The sequence below is a fragment of the Moschus berezovskii genome, chromosome 1, assembly GCF_049115385.1.
Source record: "Moschus berezovskii isolate FMDL1 chromosome 1, NW_MosBer_1.0, whole genome shotgun sequence".
Taxonomy (NCBI): domain Eukaryota; kingdom Metazoa; phylum Chordata; class Mammalia; order Artiodactyla; family Moschidae; genus Moschus; species Moschus berezovskii.
Window position 1 is genome coordinate 60,260,504 of NC_142460.1, and position 22,562 is coordinate 60,283,065.

Genomic DNA, 22,562 nt, shown 5'->3' on the forward strand with positions numbered 1-22,562 from the left:
AATCACAGTCATTTTAATTAAGCAGTGGACCAAATTTCAAAATACCACAGGGAAAAATAGATTCTATAAATATCAATGGTTAAATATTAAGTAAATAGAGTGGTTAAATATTAAATAATTTAATATTGTTCTGAGTAAGTATTTAAGCTAAACACAATATAGTTTAGATTAAGAGCCTCAAATAATGAATAAATGGCATACTTCTGATGATTAGGGCAAAGATGGATAGGAAACTGTGCTTACAGATTATCACTAGGTCTCTATCAAGAGAAACAGAGGTTTATATCAGAATTCAATATATATTTATAATTATATAAAATGTAATTTATCACTGTATGGATGTTTTCAGTCTCGGTATATAAATGAATTCCAAGATCAAAAGCCCTTTGAGTGACAGTTCACTGTATCCACTAGCCCAAGAGGGCCATATATTCTAGTAAGGATTTCAGTACACAGGATAGAGATAGGTTGAAGCATGTCAATATATGGCAAAACCAACCAATATAATATTGTAAAATAATTTGCCTCCAATAAAAAATAAATTACTTAAAAAAAAAACAGTCTTTACATAAATTATCAATTCAACTTATTTCAGCCTATATATGCTACAGATTATGAAAGTGCCACTCATAATTAAATTCCAATATGGATGAAATACATTGTATATGTATGTACTTGACATGACGAGAATGTAGTGATCAGTCAACAGGGAGGAAAATTAGTGGCATTTTGGTCTATTTGATAGTTACATTTGCTGTTGTAAGTACAGTTGCTGGTATTCTAGTTTATGGAGTCTCTCATAAGTTGATTTGTACAAAGCCTCCAGCCTCCTTGGATCATAGCTCTCCAGGAAGCTGAAACATCAGAAATAAGATCAGGTTTTCAAATGATGAAGATACCTAGTTCTACATATTCTTTCCTGGTTTACACAGAGACCTGGCTATGTCTATTGAAAATGGGAAACATAAAGTGAAAACTTAATGGATCATGTTAATATTCATCAAAGTTTAAGAGCCATAATTTGAGTTTGGGTAGTTAATATTAATCTACTTTGAAATAAAGTGAAAGAGCTGAAGAGATGTTAATAAATACATGAATATTTTGAATTAACAAAATAAGTTTTTGAAGTATTTGTGAAAGTTGTGTGATGAAAAATATTTATAAATGGCTAAATATGCATGGTATGCATGCTTCTTAATGAAAAATTACTTATGATGAGACACAGAAATACATAATACACTGAAAATACATTGAAAGGTACAAAACACCGTGTAAAAGCAATATAACCTGATTTAAGTAATTTAAACTTATCTGAATCATTAAACCATGCTTCTAACTTTAAATCAATTGCTGAGTAAACAAGACTATTCTTTGACTAGACAACAACGTTAATTTGCACACAAAAACATGCTCCTCTTCAGTCATATTATCATTGTCACTTATGCATGCAGAAGCCCTTGTAAAAGTGAATTATGGTAACAATATGCAAAATGAAGTTTCACAAGGGAGATTTTAGTCTTATAAAACAAATATGGAGTGTTTTATTTTACTTAATACTTAGTACTATATTGCTAGGGAAGAAAGTGGCAAATTTATTACTTATCATTTTTACTGAAATGGTTGAAATTTTAGCACATTTTCTGAGCTCAACACATAAAATCAAATAAAATATCCATGCATGCTAAGTCGTTTCAGTCATGTCTGACTATCTGTGACTTCATAGATTTTAGCCCACCAGGCTTTTCTGTGCATGGGATTCTCCAGGCAAGAAAACTGGAGTGTTTTCATTTTTTGTGTGTGTGTGCTTCACTTTGAACAACGAAAGTTTCAAATATTGATGAAGTCCAATTTACTCATTTTTCTTTTGTTGCTCATGCTTTTGGTGTCACATCTAAGAGTGCTTTGTTGAATTCATGGTCATGAAGATCTACTTTGTTTTAGTTTTAGCTCTTACATTTTGTCTTTTTTTTTAATTAATTAATTTTAATGGCTTCCCTGGTGGCTCAGAGGTTAAAGCGTCTGCCTCCAATGCGGGAGACCCGGGTTCGATCCCTGGGTCGGGAAGATCCCCTGGCGAAGGAAACGGTAACCCACTCCAGTATTCTTGCCTGGAGAATCCCATGGACGGAAAAGCCTGGTAGGCTACAGTCCACGGGGTCGCAAAGAGTCGGACACGACTGAGCGACGGAACGAACGAACGAACGAATTTTAATGGAAGCTAATTACTTTACAACATTGTAGTGGTTTTTGCCATACATTGACAAGAATCAGCCATAGGTGTACATGTGTCCCACCATCTTGAACCCTCCTCTGACTTCCCTCTCATCCCATCCTTCAGGGTTGTCCCAGTGCACCAGCCCTGAGAACCCTGTTTCATGCATCGAACCTGGACTGGCAGTATATTTCACATATGATAATATACATGTTTCAATGCTATTCTCTCAAATCATCCCACCCTTGCTTCTCCCACAGAGTCCAAAATCTGTTCTTTACATCTGTGTCTCTTTTGCTGTCTCGCATATGGGGTCATCATTACCATCTTTCTAAATTCCATATATATGTGTTAATATACTGTATTGGTGTTTTTCTTTCTGACTTACTTCACTCTGTATAATAGGCTCCAGTTTCATCCCCCCCTTAGAACTGATTCAAATGTGTTCTTTTCAATTGCTGGGTAATATTCCACTGTGTATATGTACCACACTTTCTTATCCATTTGTTTGCTGATGGATATCTAGGTTGCTTCCATGTCCTAGATATTGTAAACTGTGTTGTGATGAACATTGGGTACACGTGTCTCTTTCAATTCTGGTTTCCTCGGTGTATATGCCCAGCAGCGGGATTGCTGGGTCATATGGCAGTTCTAGTCCCAGTTTTTAAAGAAATCTCCATACTGTTCTCCATAGTGGCTATACTAGTTTGCATTCCCACCAACAGTGTAAGAGGGTTCCCTTTTCTCTGCGTCTTCTCCAGCATTTATTGTTTGTAGACTTTTTGATAGCAGCCACTCTGACTGGCATTAGATGGCACTTCATTGTGGTTTTGATTTGCATTTCTCTGATTATGAGTGATGTTGAGCATCTTTTCATGTGTTTGTTAGCCATCTGTATGTATTCTTGGAGAAATGTCTGTTTAGTTCTTTGGCCCATTTATTGATTAGGTCATTTATTTTTCTGGAACTGAGCTTCAGGAGATTTTTGCATATTTTTGAGATTAATTCTTTGTCAGCTTCTTTGCAAAAAATGAAAAGATAACACATAGAATGGGAGAAAGTTTTTGCAAACCATATGCCTGATAAGGGAGGGACTTATATCTAGAATATATAAAGAACTCTTACAACTTAATGATAAACAGACAACGAGTTTAATTTTAAAATAGGTAAAGGATATGCATAGACTTTCCTCCAAGGAAACTATGCAAATGGAAGTTATACAAATATATACAACATTGGAAAAGCCTTGATGTTGGGAGAGATCGAAGGCAGAAGGAGAAGAGGACATCAAAAGGTGAGATGGCTGGACAGCATCATCAATACAATGAACATGAACTTGGGCAAACTCTGGGAGATGGTGAGAGACAGGGAAGCCTGGGGTGATGTAGCCCATAGGGTCACAAAGAGTCAGACATGACTGGGCAACTGAACAACAACAACAACCAAGAAAACTATGCAAATGGAAGTTACACAAATATATACAACATCAGTCATCAGGAATATACACATCAAAACCATGAGATTCCACTTCCCATTCACTATGATGTCTAGAACGTAAAAGGCAGATATTAACAAGTGTTAATGGAGAAATTAGAACTCTCATGCATGGCTGGTGGGAATACAAAATGGTGCTGCCACTTTGGAAAACTCTGTGTCTCTCAGTTTCTTTAACAAATAAACAAAAGAGTTATCATGTGACACAGCAATTTCACTACTAGGTATATACTCAAAAGAAATAAAAAATATGTCTACTTACAAAAAAATTTATAGCATAATTATTCATAAAAGCCATAAGGTAGAAATCTCACAAAGTCCATCAATAGAGGACTGGACAAAAAAAATGCATGGAGGAATGCTCTCCCCATAAAAAGAATGAAGTGCTGACACCTGCTACAACCTGAATGAGCACTGAGAACATTATGTTAAGAGAAAGGTCGCATATCATGAAATTTCTTTCATGTAAAAGTCCAAAAGAGGGAAAGAGGAGACTGCAAGTGATTTCATGGTCACATAAGACTGAGGGATAGTGAGAGGGGTGGGGAGGTAATGGGCTGACAGCTAAATAACATGTGGTTTCTTTTTAAGGCGACAAATATATTTAAAGTTCATATCTGTGAATACACTAAAAGCGATTGAATTGCATACTTTGGGTGATTTGCATGGTATGTGAGCCATATGACAATAAAACTGCTGTTAAACACACACACACACACACACACACACACACAAAGGAATACTGGAGTGAATTGCCATGCCCTCCTCCAGGGCATCTTCCTGACCCAGAAATCAAACCCTCATTTCCTCCATCTCCTGCATTGGCAGGTAGATTCTTTATTAGTAGATCCATGTATAGACTACCATTATGAATGTGAATGGAAAGATAGGCTGATGTGGGTGACACCCAGGCTTCTGAATAGGTCTATGGTGTATTTGCAAGAAGCCTGAATCATCAAATGTTCATCATGTGTTTGACTCTTTCTACCGTGTTTTTTCCATTGCTGCTGCTGCTGCTGCTAAGTCACTTCAGTCGTGTCCGACTCTTTGCGACCCCATAGACGGCAGCCGACCAGGCTCCGCTGTCCCTGGGATTCTCCAGGCAAGAACACTGGAGTGGTATGCCATTTCCTTCTCCAGTATGTGAAAGTGAAAAGTGAAAGTGAAGTCGCTCAGTCGTGTCCGAGTAGTAGCGACCCCATGGACTGCAGCCCACCTGGCTCCTCTGTCCATGCGATTATGTAGGCAAGAGTACTGGCTTGCCATTGCCTTCTCCGGTTTCTTCCATTAGGTCTTTACAAAAATGTATTCCTTCTAGCTTAAAAACATTAATATTGATAAATTCTTTCTCAAACTAATGATATTGTCTGGTGGGATGATTTGGGAGAATGGCATTGAAACACGTATGTTGTCATATGTGAAACGAATCACTAGCTCAGGGTCAATGCATGTTATAGGATGCTCGGGGCTGGCATGCGGGGATGACCCAGAGGGAGGATAAAGGGAGGAGGGAAGTGGGAGGGCGGTTCAGGAGGGGGAACTTATGTAAACCCGGGGCAAATTCATATCAATGTATGGCAAAACCAACCAATATAATATTGTAAAATAATTTGCCTCCAATAAAAAATAAATTAATTACCTAAAAAAAAAAAAAGAAAGAAAGAAATGTATTTTTCAGTTAGTTAAAATGGATTGATATGAATTTTCCTACAAATCAACAAGTAAGTGCTTTTCATTAGCCAGATATTCACAACTACAAATTCTTTGAGCACACAAAGTATCCTATCAGTTCAGTTCAGTCGCTCAGTCGTGTCCGACTCTTTGCGACCCCATGAATTACAGCACGCCAGGCCTCCCTGTCCATCACCAACTCCCGGAGTTCACTCAAACTTATTTCCATCGAGTCGGTGATGCCATCCAGCCATCTTATTCTCTGTCATCCCCGTCTCCTCCTACCCCCAATAACTCCCAGCATCAGAGTCTTTTCCAGTGAGTCAACTCGACGCATGAGGTGGCCAAAGTATTGGAGTTTCAGCTTCACCATCAGTCGTTCCAATGAACACCCAGGATTGATCTCCTTTAGAATGGACTGGTTGGATCTCCTTGCAGTCCAAGGGACTCTCAAGAGTCTTCTCCAGCACCACAGTTCAAAAGCATCAATTTTTCAGTGATCAGCTTTCTTCACAGTTCAACTCTCACATCCATACATGACCATGGGAAAAACCATAGCCTTGACTGCACGGACCTGGGTTGGTAAGTAAAGTCTCTGCTTTTTAATATGCTATCTAGGTTGGTCATAACTTTCCTTCCAAGGAGTAAGTGTCTTTTAATTTCATGGCTGCAATCTGCATCTGCAGTGGTTTTGGAGCCCAAAAAATAAAATCTGACACTGTTTCCACTGTTTCCCCATCTATTTCCCATGAAGTGATGGGACCAGATGTCATGATCTTCGTTTTCTGAATGTTGAGCTTCAAGCCAACATTTTCACTCTCCTCTTTCACTTTCATCAAGAGGCTTTTAAGTTCCTCTTCACTTTCTGCCATAAATGTAGTGTCATCTGCATATCTGAGGTTATTGATATTTCTCCTGGCAATCTTGATTCCAGCTTGTGCTTCTTCCAGCCCAGTGTTCCTCATGATGTACTCTGCATATAAGTTAAATAAGCAGGGTGATAATATACAACCTTGATGTACTCATTTTCCTATTTGGAACCAGTCTGTTTCATGTCCAGTTCTAACTGTTGCTTCCTGACCTGCATACAGGTTTCTCAAGAGGCAGGTCAGGTGGTCTGGGATTCCCATCTCTTTCAGAATGTTCCACAATTTATTGTGATCCACACAGTCAAAGGCTTTGGAATAGTCAATGAAGCAGAAATAGGTGTTTTTCTGGAACTCTCTTGCCTTCTCCGTGATCCAGCGGATGTTGGCAATTTGATCTCTGGTGCCTCTGCCTTTTCTAAAAACTGCTTGAACATCTGGAAGTTCACGGTTCACATACTGCTGAATCCTGGCTTGGAGAATTTTGAGTATGATTTTACTAGTGTGTGAGATGAGTGCAATTGTGCGGTAGTTTGAGCATTCTTCGTCATTGCCTTTCTTTGGGATTGGAATGAAGACTGACCTTTTCCAGTCCTGTGGCCACTGCTGAGTTTTCCAAATTTGCTGGCATATTGAGTGCAGCACTTTCACAGCATCATTTCTCAGGTTTTGAAATAGCTCAACTGGAATTCCATCGCCTCCACTAGCTTTGTTCGTAAGGCCCACTTGACTTCACATTCCAAGATGACTGGCTCCAGGTGAGTGATCACACCATCGTGATTATCTTGGTCGTGAAGATCTTTTTGTACAGTTCTTCTGTGTATTCTTGCCACCTCTTCTTCATATCTTCTGCTTCTGTTCGGTCCATACCATTTCTGTCCTTTATTGAGCCCATCTTTGCATGAAATGTTTCCTTGATATCTCTAATTTTCTTGAAAAGATCTCTTGTTTTTCCTGTTCTGTTGTTTTCCTCTATTTCTTTGCATTGATTGCTGAAGAAGGCTTTCTTATCTCTCCTTGCTATTTTTTGGAACTCTGCATTCAGATGCTTATATCTTTCCTTTTCTCCTTTGCTTTTCACTTCTCTTCTTTTCACAGCTATTTGTAAGGCCTCCTCAGACAGCCATTTTGCTTTTTTGCATTTCGTTTCCATGGGCATGGTCTTGGTCCCTGTGTCTTGTACAATGTCACGAACCTCCGTCCAGAGTTCATCAGGCACTCTATTTATCAGATCTAGTCCCTTAAATCTATTTCTCACTTCCACTGTATAATCATAAGGGATTTGATTTAGGTCATATCTGAATGGTCTAGTGATTTTCCCTACTTTCTTCAACTTAAGTCTGAATTTGGCAATAAAGAGTTCATGATCTGAGCCACAGTCAGCTCCTGGTCTTGTTTTTGCTAACTGTATAGAGCTTCTCCATCTTTGGCTGCAAAGAATATAATCAATCTGATATTGGTGTTGACCATCTGGTGATGTCCATTTGTAGAGTCTTCTCTTGTGTTGTTGAAAGAGGGTGTTTGCTATGACCAGTGCGTTCTCTTGGCAAAACTCTATTAGCCTTTGCCCTGCTTCATTTCATGCTCCAAGGCCAAATTTGCCTGTTACTCCAGGTGTTTTTTTGACTTCCTACTTTTGTTTTCCAGTCCCCTATAATGAAAAGGACATCTTTTTTGGGTGTTAGTTCTATAGCCATTGTTAAAAATTCCAACTCGTTCTTTAGAGACGAAATATCCTCCTCAATGAATGATCATATGTGTATCATGATACACATATTTCCTCTCTTGCTTACTCTACAAATCTACTAATAGGTCTTCACCTTTACTTTATAAACTATGAGAATAGGAAAATAAGATTGAGGAATACACAGAAGTTTGCCCAACACCAAAATGTGTAAACATTCCAGCTCTCTATGCCATTTATTACAGCCCCAGGACTTAGTCACCTTATACCTGGAAGTTTGGACATTTTCACCACCTTCATATATTTCACCTATACCCCATCTCTCACCTCTGGCAACCACCAATACATTTTCTGCATCTATGAGATTTATTTTCATTTAATTTTTCATCAAATTCCATATATGAGTGAGAGTATACAGTATTTCTATTTCTGCCTTGTTTATTTCATTTAGCATAATGCCTCAGGGTTCATCCATATTGCTGAAAATGGCTGAAGTATTTTCTTATGGCTAAATAATATTATATTTCACTGTTATATATACGTGTGTGTGTGTGTGTGTGCACGCGCGCTCGTGTGTGAAACATCTTCTTTATCCATTTATCCAACTGTGGACACTCAGATTGTTTCCAAGTCTTGGCTATTCTGAACAATTATGCAGCGAACAAGGGATGCAGACATCTTTTCAATCTAGTAATTTCATTTCCTTCAGCCATACACCCAGGGAAGTGAAATTGCTGGATATTTTAGTTCAATTTTTAATTTTTTGAGTGAGCTACATACTGTTTTCCATAGTTAAAAAAAGCCAAACAACAAAAACAAACAAGAACACAAGTATTCCTGTTTCACTACCTACACTTAAAAACTAACACTATGTACATCTCACAAAGATAATTCATTAGCTCTACCTGCAGTCACTCATGTTTAGACAATTTTTTAATCCTTACTTCACAGCACAGTAAGTAACATAATCTTGAAATAACACTGGTTCAAGTAGTTGGTGACAAAGCCCTTGGGTATTTGAAGAACTTTCATTTCTTGATCACAGAAATGGACAATGTTACCACGAATATAAACATGAATTATTTTTAAGAAAATAAACAAAATATTCCTAGAGTTTTAAAATTTTCTTTCTTGATAAAATGAGTCAGAAACGTGCCAGTTATAATTCTAGCTTTTAAAATTTTATACAACATGAATATCTTTTAAATTTACCTCTGTGCTCTTCAAAGATAAATCTTTAGAAATTCTATCTCTTCTTGTTGATTTTCTTACAGATGAAACATACTGGCATTGTGTCCCTTTAGGAGCTTTTCATTGTTTCAATATAAATGGTGCTTGAATACTTTTTGAATAAGATTGTTTTCAACGATTAGCCCAAATTGATAGCAATAATAATATAATTATATTAAATGTTAAGTGTGCTGAAGCTAAAAGTATTGGTTATGCATCATTCATTCAAATAAATTTTGTAGTTGTTCAATGCAATCTTACTGAAATGGTACTAGATATAATTTTTAAACCTCTTAAACTTAATTTTCAGAATATATTGATTAGTTTCAAAACATGGAGTTGTGTGGGTGTGCATATTTTTTTCTTTTGTTTCTCCATATGCTTATTTTAATATGATTGTTAGCTAATTCACTGTTAGATTTTTGAAATCATATTCTTCAAAGTAAAAGCTAACAACAAAAGACTAACAAGTATTAGTTTATACCACTTAAAATTTTGGAAATATTAAAATTGAGTAATACACAATCTGATTCGGGGGGGATTCTTTCATTACTTTCATGGTATAAATGGATATTGTAGTCTGATATTTATGTAACGTTAAATATCACATTACTCAGGGCACTGATATACATATTTCATTTTAGAAATCAGACACACTATTGATAATTCAGTCCCCAAAAAAGGAAAACACTTGGTAACAGGGTCATGGAATGATCAAATAAAAGAGTCTACCATATCCACCTATATGTGAAAATCCCTCCAATGCTGTAAAACATAACTATAGTCAGCGGATAGAAGGTGAAGTCCTAGTTTTCTTCTTGTCTATGTCTGATCTTGAGAAAGTGACTTAAAATCTTTAGGTGTTAGGTTTCTTATTTTAAAAATAAAAGAGTTTGATTATATTAATCTAAGCTTCCCTGGGGAGAAGGCAATGACAACCCACTCCAGTGTTCTTGCCTGGAGAATCCCAGGGAGAGAGGAGCCTAGTGGGTTGCCGTCTATGGGGTCACACAGAGTCGGACACGACTGAAGTGATGCAGCAGCAGCAGCAAGCTTCCCTGGAGGCTTAAAAAGTAGGCATAAATATAAAAATAGAAGTTCTGGTATGACTACATACATAAACATTATTTAGAGATTTGAACTCAAGGAAGAGCAGTTTAGACAATTTTCAGGCCAAAATATTTATCAGACAAGATATAACCAAAAAAGCAGAGACATTACTTTGCCAACAAAGGTCCATCTAGTCAAAGCTATGTTTTTTCTAGTAGTTATGTAGAGTTGTGAGAGTTGGACTATTAAAAAGCTAAGCACTGAAGAGTTGGTGCTTTTGAACTGAGGTGTTGAGAAGCCTCTTGAGAGTCCCTTGGACTGCAAGGAGATCCAACCAGTTCATCCTAAAGGAAATCAGTCCTGAATATTCACTGGAATGACTGATGATGAAGCTGAAACTCCAATACTTTGGCCACCTGATGGAAAGTGATGATTCATTGGAAAAGACCCTGATGCTGGGAGAGATTGAAGACAGGAGATGAAGGGAGTGACAGAGGGTGAGATGGTTGGGTGGAACAACTGACTTAAAGGACATGAGTTTGAGCAATTTCTGGGAAATGGTGAAGGAGAGGAAACCCAGTCATGCTGCCGTCCATGGGCGGACAAAGATTCAGACATAACTGGACAACAACAAAGTCTCGTAAAGTTATTTCCTTAGCTTCATAGATCCTACCCAGAGCAACCTACCCAGAGCATGTATTCCTGTTTTACTGACCTAGTTCCAAGTACCATCATTATGATGCCACACACCACTGCCTCTTACTAAATTGTCTTGATCTCATCAGTCATCATCCATAGGACTCTCTACCACTCTCTTTATCAGACTTACTTCATCCATCCTTTGAATAAACCTTCTTTTTCTCAACTTTCCATCTATTCTTTAAATCCTACCTTAAATCTATAATTTGACATTGATGTCACCTTTCTTGATTCTTATCACACTGTTTAAATATCTCAATCAGAGCAGTTAAGAATTTAATATTTAACATACTAAACATATTCTCCTCTTTTTGTATTAGAGGGTCAGCTCCTGACAGGCAGGAACTTTTGTATTTCAAGTCACTATTTTAAGTTAATTAGTTTATTTTAATTGGAAGATAATTAATTTACAATATTTTGATGGTTTTTGCCATACATCGACATGAATTGATCATATGTATACATGTGTTCCCCCATCCTGAAGCCCCCTCCCACCTGCCTCCTCATCCTAACCCTCTAGGTTGTCCAAAAGCTCTGGTTTTGGGTTCCTTGCTTCATGCATTGAACTCACACTGGTCATCTATTTTACAGGGACAGGGGAGCCTGGTGGGCTTCCATCTATGGGGTCACACAGAGTCGGACATGACTGACGTGACTTAGCAGCAGCAGCAGCAATGCATATATTTCAATTGTGTTCTCTCAAATCATTCGACCCTTGCTTTCTCCCTCTGAGTCCAAATGCGTGTTCTTTTACATCTGTGTCTCCCTTGCTGCCCTGCATCTAGGATCCTCAGTACCATGTTTCTTAATTCTGTGCTGCTGCTGCTGCTGCTAAGTCACTTCAGTCGCGTCCAACTCTGTGCAACCCCGTAGACGGCAGCCCACCAGGCTCACATGTCCCTGGGATTCTACAGGCAAAATCTTAATTCCATATATATACATTAATATGCAGTATTTGTCTTTCTCTTTCTGACTTACTTCACTCTGTATAATAGACTCCAGTTTCTTTCCCAGATGGTGCCAGTAGTAAGGGATCCACCTGCCAAGGCTGGAGACATGAGACGCAGGTTCGATCCCTGGGTCAGGAAGATTCCCTGGAGTAGGGAATGACAAGTCACTACAGTGGAGTAAGGGATGACAACCTACCCAATATTCTTGCCTGGAGAATCCCATGGACATAGGGGCTACATTCTAGTGGGTTACACTCTACAGGGCTGCAAATAGTTGGACGTTGGACACGACTGAGAGACTGATATAGTATCTGACTTGTTAAAGTGCTCTACAACTATCTTTTGAATGATAAGTAAATGAATAAATAGCTTCTATGTAATATGATGGCTCAATTACAGTTATTTTTCCTATAGTTAGTACACAAGTGTAAATGAGTCACCATTATCCTAAATAGAAGATATATGGAATTAAGGATTAGAATAGCACAGCAAATGAGAAAAAAACAAAAGCAAAGAAAACATGAAAAGCACTCCAAGCAAAGTCATGGTTTGTCTTCTACTCCATCAGCACTTTCATATTAACATCCAGTTTTTTAAAAAATATTTTCTAAGTGCAAGTTATTTACAAACTCAGATTTGCTTTTCAATTTTAAGATTCACCCTGTTTAAATCTATATGTAACTCTGTTAAAGGCAAACTCTAACATGACAAAGTTTCCAGCATGTAACATTTTTTGGAGGCAAGGTGCTATATTTGAATTAATGCATTATTTTGATATGTACTATTTAGTGCTGTCAAATGAGACAAACTTTTGTGTTTCTTCACACCTCTTATCTCTTCTTTATGCAGAGTCTCCAGTGCACTTACCCAGGACAAAGAAACTAGAAGAAATACTCAGTAAATATATTTCAGAAGTAAATTTTGTAACATAAATAATTCTAAAAACTGGAATTACTTTAATGTAAAATCTGCTGTTCACAGGAACTTCATATTTTTAATGATAGAATGTAAAAGGGATAAGAAATGTAATGCTAATGTGAATATAATAACTCTTTTCCACATCTTGTAATGAAGGTCTTTTGTTAACTCAAATTGTATTTATTCAAATAAAAATAATTAGTCCCATCATTCAAATATTAAACACTTTTATATTAGTCTAAAATGACCCTTTCAATACTGAGCTCATGTTCGCAAGTAAAATGTTAACAAGTAACAACCAAGCATTAAATAGACATTAGTGTAAAGGGCATAAATGAATGGTTGATTGATGCAAATTCAGATGTAATTATTTGCTCTTATTTAACTAGCCATTAGAATGACTTATACTTTTAGTCAAAATGAAACAAAGTACTGTTTGTGGTTTATATCCCTCATGAGCTCAGAGATGTATGACTTGCTTTTTCATTGAAGCATTTTGCAAATGTTAAATAGAGCTCTGGATATTTTACATTTTTATTCAAATAATTTTAAAATAGCTTTTTCCACAAACAAGCTTTTTTTCTATTAGCAATTCTCCTCTAGGAAATTCAAATAGAAAAAAAGTAATTATTGTTTATACTTGATCGGGAAATTAATATTTCCCGATCAAGTATAAAATACTTTCTATTACTCATTATAGCTATATTAAGGTGACAAAAATGAAAGGCAAATATTACTTATTGCTCAAAGTATAGTACTAAAACACTCCACAAGTATCAACTACTCTTTGGGACATAAATACCTTATCGCTTCTTCACTTTTGTCACTTAATCTGTATAGATATCTTACACACATTGAGAATTAAAGGCTAATGTAGATCTATGTCCATGAATCTGTGATCAGTTTCACAAAATTTGGGTTAATATTAAAACTGAATTGAAACCAAGTTGTGGGGGATTGAGGGTGGGAGGAGACGGGGACGACAGAGTATGAGATGGCTGGATGGCATCACCGACTCGATGGACATGAGTTTGAGTGAACTCCGGGAGTTGGTGATGGACAGGGAGGCCTGGCGTGCTGTGATTCATGGGGTCGCGGAGAGTCGGACACAACTGAGCGACTGAACTGAACTGAACTCTGTTACATAAAAAGTCCAAATTTTAAAAGAAACTTTGGATCTGATTTATCAAAGTTTATTAAATGTGTTGTATTTCCTTTTAAAATTCCTGGAAAGTCCTTTAATCTTAATATTCCATGAAGATGGTCTGGAGTGAAGTCATCATATAAATGATGCTGTAAATGGTATCTCCTAGAGTTACATCGTGGCAGCCCTGGTCTGAAAGCATTTATATTCTTTATTACTATTTATTAGGACCTTCTTAGTAGGAAAAGGGCTAGATTTCATATTTTTTAAATGTTTCTTGAATATTGAAAAATATATATGGCCTTGAAATATCCTAAATGGTCTTCAGGACATTTTAAAATTGAGATGACAATTCAGGATATTTTGTTAAAGTGATAGTTTAAATTGTATTTCATTAAGAACTAGAAGTTGCTTATAATTACCAAAAGACAAACATCAAAACTTTCCCTTTTTGAGTGTGTGTGTGTGTGTATCTATCTATACACATACATATATATACATAGATATGTAAAATTTCAATAACTGGTATTTTTAGAGCTAAGAATTGATAAGCCAGAAAGAAAAACACCAATACAGTATACTAATGCATATATATGGAATTTAGAAAGATGATAATGATAACACTGTATACGAGACAGCAAAAGAGACACAGATGTATAGAACAGTCTTTTGGACTCTGTGGGAGAGGGCGACGGTGGGATGATTTGGGAGAATAGCATTAAAACATGTACATTATCATATGTGAAACGAATTTCCAGTACAAGTTTAATGCGTGATACGTGGTGTACTGGGATGAACCAGACGGATGGGATGGGGAGGGAGGTGGGAGAGGGGTTCAAGATGGGGAACATATGTACCCCCGGGGCAGACTCATATCAATGTATGGCAAAACCAATACAATAATGTAAAGTAATTAGCCCCCAATTAAAATAAATAAATTTAAAAAATAATAAAGTTATTCAAGCATTAAAAAAGATAGTTTGGAGGATAAAATGATACATTAATAAATAACAAAACTTGTAAATAATATCTTTCTGAATATGTGCTCTTTACAACATGCTGCTAATAATATTCTTTAAGATTCCATGAGTCAGACTGTCTCCATATTCTCTTTTAACTGATTTATGAAACATGTTTATAAGGAAGGGATTCCTGATACTGACAGCAATGATTAAGGGCCACTGTAATTATTTCCCATTATTAGATTTCTTAGAAAACAAAATAAGCATAATAAGTTGTACTAGTAAACTAATGCTCAAAATTCTCCAAGTCAGGCTTCAGCAATATGTGAACCATGAAATTCCACATGTTCAAGCCAGTTTTAGAAAAGGCAGAGGAACCAGAGATCAAATTGCCAACATTCGCTGGATCATGGAAAAAGCAAGAGAGTTTCAGAAAAACATCTATTTCTGCTTTATTGACTATGCCAAAGCCTTTACTCTGTGGATCACAATAAACTGTGGAAAATTCTTCAAAAGATGGGAATACCAGTCTACCAGACCTGTCTCTTGAGAAACCTGTATGCAGGTCAGGAAGCAACAGTTAGAACTGGACATGGAACAACAGACTGGTTCCAAATGTAGGTCCTCCTGGTGTCTGGCTTGAATTCCCCTCTCTCTCTCTCTTTCCTCTCTCCTGCCCTGTAGCGCTCCAAGGCAGGAGCTAGAGACTGAGGGGAGCCTCGGCCTTGGCAAGAAAGCCGCCCAAGATTAGCCCCTCCAGGGGACTGGATCTGAAGGAGCAAGCCCCAAAGAGGAAGTGAGCGGGCCGCCCGCCCCACAGCCTCCCTCGCCTGGAGAGAGACGCTCAGACGCAGCGGGGGTTCTGTCAAGGCAGCTCCAGTTTTATTGGTGTAAGCTACTCGTATATATATGCAAGCATGGGGTAAGCGCGGGACTTTTGAAAGAGGCTTTCCGATCACAATAAAGCATGTAAAGGGTGGGGGGTGTTTAGGAGCCAATCAGAACCTTTTGTGGTTATCTAGGCCACGCCCTCCTGACATCTGTCAGGCGCCGTCTTGCTGTGAGCACATGTAAGGTGCCCTGGCCATGCCCTCCTGACATCTGTCAGGCGCCGTCTTGCTGTGAGCACATGTAAGGTGCCCTGGCCATGCCCTCCTGACATCTGTCAGGCGCCATCTTGCTGTGAGCACATGTAAGGCGCCCTATATATCCCCCCTTTTTTATTTGTTTTTTAGGGGGAAGGAGCCATCGGGGGGCCACCCGCAAGGCCTCGCCGGAGACTCAGTGACTATGTCTGTCTTAGGTTGTCCCCCTCTGGGGATCTTACCCGTCATTGGCTACCCAGTCAAGCATAGGCTCTGGCGGCTTGAGACCTGGCTGAAGGTCTTTTGGAGGACTGGCTGAGCCTAGGCTCTGTGGCAAGGGGCTTGGCCCTAGACCCACCGGGTATTGAGGTTTGGGGGCCCTCTGTGCCCTGGGCAAGTAGATTGGCTCGTTGGGGCCGCTGGAGTGTCCCCCATTTTAGGCTTGTAGCCTAAAGGAGGCAGACGGTTGCCAGAGGTTTGTTGGGGTTTTGGGTCTGTCCCCGGTAATTGAGCGAGGAGGACGGTCTTCATTTGTTCCCGGGATATGTTCCGAATCCGCTCCTGTGGGAACTTTTGGAAAAGGTTAACAAGACAGGGTCCAACCAAAAGAAGTACAACAATGATCATTATTGGCCCCAGGAGGGAGAGCAGCCAGGGGGAGTTATTAAACCAAGTCTCAAACCAGTTTTTTTGTGCTTCTCTCTCCTTTTTTCTCTTGGCCAATCCCTCTCTAACCTTAGCCATAGATTCTATCATTCCCGTGTGGTCAGCATAAAAGCAGCATTCTTCTCTTAACGCGGCACATAGCCCCCCCTGTTGGAGGAACAACAAATCAAACCCTCTTCTATTTTGGAGTACTACTTCGGATAGGGAAGTGAGGGATTTTTCTAGGTGACTAATAGAGGTCTCTATTCTTTCTAGATCTTCATCGTTGGCTGCCCTCAGGGAGGTCATGCCTGTTTGTTGATTGACCAGGGACGCTATGCTGGTCCCGGCCCCAGTTACTCCCAAGCTAAACAGGGTGGCAATGGTTAGGGCAGTGATGGCCTCTCTCTTACTTCTCTTGCTCGTACCTCTACTCCAATGAGAATACATGGTTTCTTCGGAGTGGTAGAGGATGCGGGGAATCAGAGTTACTAGAATGCAGAACTCTTTAGAGACATTAAAAACTGAGGTTGAGAGGCACGGGGTGAGGCCCGTCTCGGTGCACACCCACCACCCGCCGTCTTTTGGGACAAGCCATTTTGAGCCATCATTACAACTAGGGGAGGTAGTTATGGAGGCACATAAACCTTGTCTATCCTGTGGTACCCTCCCTAGGCAGGTCCCTCTACCTCTCACATGCTGTAAGGTCAGGCCGACTTTGTGGTCTCCCCACGAACACTGAGAGGGACTTGTATCAGATGATATATCATAGGTGATGTTTAGTCCTATAGCTTCATAAAATGGTGGCTTTATATCATAACATAACCAGCATGAGGCTGTGAGGTTAGGGTTGGTAGCATTAAGGGTCTCATACATAGTGTGCATCAGCTTCCATAAGGGGTCTTCGGAGGCCGGTGACCTTTGAGGTTGGGAAGGACTCTTAACAGGTGTCTCCGCCCTGGGTGGTCGGGTGGGTCTGGTGACCTCCCCGGTGCTTTGGGGTCTTGTAGCCTCATTTGAGGTGTCCTTGCCATCTGGACTCTTGGTAGGGGAGGGAGGTGCTAATATCTTATTTGGACCTATAGGGGCTGTATTGTTTTTTGCCTCTTTGATAATCTGTTTAATGGTTAAGAACCTGCCTGGGTAAGGGCCGGGCCAATTTACGTGAAGTTGAAAACCCCAAGTTAACCCATATTTCCAGTGCTTTTCTGCTTTAGCCTGTTTCTGGTTAAACTGTACTCACACCTGCGGTATCCTGTATCTGGGGTCGGGGATGGTGAATTTAACTAAATCTCTGTTTTCGACATTCCATTTTCGGGGCCCATCACTAGAGGTCACGCAACTCCAGTCCTTGCAATAAAAACTTTCCATGCCACCGCAGGCCTCCCAGCTACTTCGTATGTTGCCAGGACAAGCCCAGAACCCTATCGTCCACTTCCCGTTGACCCTAACTGATGCTTTCCAGCTACAGTCGTTACCTCCTACTCCCTGTCTGGATCCGAAAAGCTCTCTGATGTCAAAATATAAATCTGGTCACCATGTGAAGAGCGGGGCTATGTGGGTAGGGTCGTTAAGTGTTTTACCCATCTGCCCATCAGTCAGAATCCATGTCTGTTTCCAAGGTTTATGAGGATTGGCTCTTGCTTGGTCTCCTCTCCAGTCGTAGAGCAGGGTCAGGACCAGTAGCCATCTTACCGTCATTATTTAGATTTAGCAATGGGTGGTAATAGGATTATAGGGATCTCGAGTAAAAAGGGGATAAAAGGGGAATATATAGGCAAGAATCAAAGTGAAGAAGCCTATCTGGGTAGGGCAGGAAGGTACCAGAAATTGGTAATTGCTTGAGTAGATGAGATAAAGTCTCTGACAGGAGTTGCCAATTGGAGGTGTTGGAGCAAGTTTGTCAAGAGAAGTTTAAGTCCGGCTAATGTTAGAGACCCGAACTGATAGGGAAGTAAGAACGAAGGAATAGTAACAGCTACCCAGGAGTATCAGTTCAGTTCAGTCGCTCAGTCGTGTCCGACTCTCCACGACCCCATGAATCACAGCACGCCAGGTCTCCCTGTCCATCACCAAGACCCTGAGTTCACTCAAACTCATGTCCACAGAGTCGGTGATACCATCCAGCCATCTCATTCTCGGTCGTCCCCTTCTCCTCCCGCCCCAACCTTTCCCAGCATCAGAGTCTTTTCCAGTGAGTCAACTCGTCACATGAGGTGGCCAAAGTATTGCAGTTTCAGCTTTAGCATCAGTCCTTCCAATGAACACCCAGGATCGATCTCCCTTAGAATGGAATGGTTGGATCTCCTTGCGGTACAAGGGACTCTCAAGAGTCTTCTCCAACACCACAGTTCAAAAGCATCAATTCTTCAGCGATCAGCTTTACAAGCCAGTAAATAGACAAAGCCTAAAAGGAAAGGTTGAAAGGGCGACCAGTCTCTGGGGGCGACAGAAACCAAGCCAATAGCAAGCAATAGGGCCAGCAAGGATGGCAGGAATAAAGGAGCTAGGTCCCAATTGAGCATTACTCTACTCCAGCGATAGGGGTCGCTCGTAGATAGGTATTGGCCTCTTCTGTGGGCAGTCTGAAAAAGAGAGAGAGTACCGCCTCATGAACTTTTTATTGTTCTTGGGCCGAATGTTTATTATCTTCAGAATGGTTAAGATATTTAAGATTTCGGGCTGGCACCCAGATTGGGTTGGTTTCTCCTATGGGATAGATGCATCCGAATCCTCTCCCGGTGGTTAGCAGCTGATCGGGTCCCCTCCATCGTCCTGTGAGGGGATCCTTCCATTTTACTACCACTTCTGGCCTTGGCTCCTGGCCGGTCCAATGTTTTTGGAAGGCTGTGAGTGGCTCATTTTTTGAAAAATTTAAAATATTTAAGGTAAAAAGGGCCATTCCTAGCTGCTGGTAGGGGTTTATTCCCCCTTTTTGTTTTTGTAATTGAGTTTTTAATGTTCTGTTTTGTCGTTCTATGATTGCCTGTCCTTGAGGGTTGTAGGGGATTCATGTGGTATGTTGAATATTCCACGGTTTGAAGAATTCTTGTAATTGTTTACTAATAAAGCATGGTCCATTGTCAGTTTTTATATGTATTGGTAGCCCCAAAGTAGCAAAACATTGAAGGAAATGACTCTTAGCGTGTTATGCCTTTTCCCCTGCGTGAGCTGTGGCCCAGCACGCGTGGGAGTAGGTGTCAATTGAGACAAAAATGTATTTAAGTTTGCCAAAAGGGGGATAGTGTGTAACATCTGTCTGCCAGAGGGTGTTGGGCCTTATTCCTCTGGGATTGACTCCTGTTGATTGTAGTGGGGGTACCTGGAGGAAGGGGATGCATGATCGACAGGTATGTATGATTCTTTTTAGGTCTTTGATAGGGACCTGAGGGAATCTTTAATGTAGTCCTTTCCAATTAACATGGGTAAGATCATGGAATTTTTGGGCCTGTTGAACAGTGTATGTATTAGCAGAGGCGGTTTGGTCAGCCAGTGAGTTTCCTAAAGAAAGAATCCCTGGTAGGGTTTGATGACCTCGGAGATGATGTAGGTAGAGGGGTTGGTTTCTAGCTTGGAGAAGGGAGCGGGCTTGCATCATAAGGAGGGTAATAGGATTATCATCAAACCAAATATGAGAATCAATAAGCCCAGGGAGAAGGTTTTTTACATAGAGGCTATCAGTGAATAGTTTCATGGCTTCAGGGACCTTGGAAAGTGCAAGAACGACAGCGAATAGTTCTTTGTATTGTGCTGACCCTTCACAGGGGGAGTAATGTCTATGGGGGTTTGTTTTTAAGTCGGTAAAGATGATCACTGCCGCTCCTTGCTTTCCCCCGTCAGTAAAGACATTCAGTTCAGTTCAGTTCAGTCGCTCAGTCGTATCCGACTCTCCGCGACCCCATGAATCACAGCACGCCAGGCCTCCCTGTCTATCACCAACTCACGGAGTACACTCAAACTCATGTCCACAGAGTCGGTGATGCCATCCAGCCATCTCATTCTCCATCGTCCCCTTCTCCTCCCGCCCCCAACCTTTCCCAGCATCAGAGTCTTTTCCATTGAGTCAACTCGTCGCATGAGGTGACCAAAGTATTGCAGTTTCAGCTTTAGCATCATTAGGAGCATTTGATATGGGCTTAAAGGGGAATAATTGGGGGGCCTTCCATGGCAGCCGAGAGAAAGTGGCAACCCATTTATGGGGCCCATAGTGGCAATCAACCTTTCCTAGGAAACCTTCTAGGGCTAGGGTTATTCTTTTATTATTTCTTCGAGCCCATTGGAAATCTGCCATCCTATATGGTACGACAATCTTGTCAGGATCTCGGGCAAAGCATCTAAGAGCTGTATCTCTGCCCCTTTGAATTAAATCGGCCATTTGATCCAGATGGGTATAAACCTGAGGGGCTCCTCCCAAGGAAATATGTATCCATTGAAGGGGCTTGTCTTTTTGTATTAACGCGGCTAGGAATGTCTCGGGGGAGGTTAGCACCCATAGTTGAAGCTCCTGGGTGAGATCAAATCTGGAGAGTTGGACGGCATCAAGGGCTTGTTGGACCTTCTGTAAGATCATCTCGTGGCGGGGTAAGAGGGTTATCGTGTCATGGGGGAGTTTACCTCGAAGGAGGTCGAAGAGTGGCATTAGCTCACCAGTGGATATGGAGAGCCAAGGTCGTAACCAGTTAATCTCTCCCAACAGGCTTTGGAGCTCTGTTAGGGAGTAGGATTTTTTAATTGCTATCTGAGGTTTTAATGGGGAAACAGCTTCTAGGGCAAGTTGAGAGCCCAGAACTCTAAAGGGGGGGCACATGTTGAATTTTGTTGGGGGAAATCATGAGTTGTCCTCTGGTGAGGCACCCAAGCAATAACTTGGATGCCCGTAAGAGCTCTGGATCACTGAGCATGCCAAGGATAATGTCATCCATGTACAGGTATAATAAAACCCCTGGTAGGTGTCGAACGGTTTGTACTAAATCTGACACAAATTGTTGGCAGAAAGAAGGACTATTGGCCATACCCTGGGGCAAAACAACCCAGTCATATCGTTCGTCAGGTCCCTCAAAGTTGGTAGAGGGCACCGAGAAGGCAAATTTTTCACAATCTTTAGGGTTTAAAGGTATTGAGAAAAAACAATCTTTAATGACTATCACTAAAAGGTGTAAACCAGTGGGAATAGCTGGGATCCAGGGCATTCCCCTTAAGGGGGTTCCTTGTATTTTCATTCTTTCATTAATTTTTCTAAGGTCTTGTAGTAGTCTCCACTTTCCTGAGGCCTTTTTGATCACAAAAATAGGTGTATTCCAAGGGCTATTGGAGGGTCTGATATGCCCGAGTTGGAGCTGTTCTCTTATCAATAATTTTAGGGCTTGAAGCTTTGCTGAGGGGAGTGGCCACTGCTCCACCCATATTGGGGGTCCCGGCGTCCATGTGATAAGGGGCGCCGAGGGAGCAGTGGCCTTTAGGATTGGGGGTGGACCTCCTTCCATCTTGTTAGTGGCTCTCCCTTTCTCAACTTTTCAAATTCTGGGTCTCCTCAGTAGTTTGGGATACCAGGGGGTGTAAATTGTTGTTGGTATTCTTCCTCATCTAATAGGTCTTGATAGAACTCTTGGTAATCTGTGGTTATGTAAGCGTCTGCTTGTCCCAGGATATCCTGACCTAGTAAATTGGCATTAATCCCAGGGGCGATGAGAGGCTTGACTAAGCCTTCAGTCCCGTCTGGGTATTCCCATTTTAGCCATTTAGCGGACTCTTGGGAGGGGGTGTTACCCCCGATGCCCACTAATTGAGGGCCGTCTATCGTGGACCAGGTGGGGGGCACTTCTTCTTGTCTCAATATAGTTCTGTCAGCACCTGTATCAATTAGGCATCTAAACCTTTTTCCCCCTATAGTCATGTCCATTTTTGGCCTAAGTCTGGGCACTATGGGGACTGTCCATTTGACTTCAGGCCTCT

The 22,562-nt window shown here is 40.5% G+C and overlaps 1 protein-coding gene across 1 annotated transcript; it reads right to left on the bottom strand.

Annotated features, from left to right (window-relative positions):
- Window positions 1-16,313: 16,313 nt before the first annotated feature.
- On the bottom strand, window positions 16,314-17,981 carry LOC148778725 (endogenous murine leukemia virus Env polyprotein from Emv-2 locus-like). Its single transcript, XM_088830528.1, has 2 exons — window positions 17,854-17,981; window positions 16,314-17,745 (listed from the first exon to the last, which is right to left on the bottom strand). Exons 1-2 carry the CDS (start codon window positions 17,979-17,981, stop codon window positions 16,314-16,316), a joined length of 1,560 nt encoding a protein of 519 aa, XP_088686654.1.
- Between the last annotated feature and the right edge of the window lie 4,581 nt (window positions 17,982-22,562).

Bases quoted from the DNA above. Each gene is read 5' to 3' on its own strand.
- LOC148778725 (XM_088830528.1), bottom strand. From the start codon at position 17,981: ATGGAAAGTTTTTATTGCAAGGACTGGAGTTGCGTGACCTCTAGTGAT. The intron at 17,746-17,853 runs GTGAGTACAGTT...TTACCCAGGCAG, and splicing joins AGATACAGGATACCGCAGGT to GTTCTTAACCATTAAACAGA.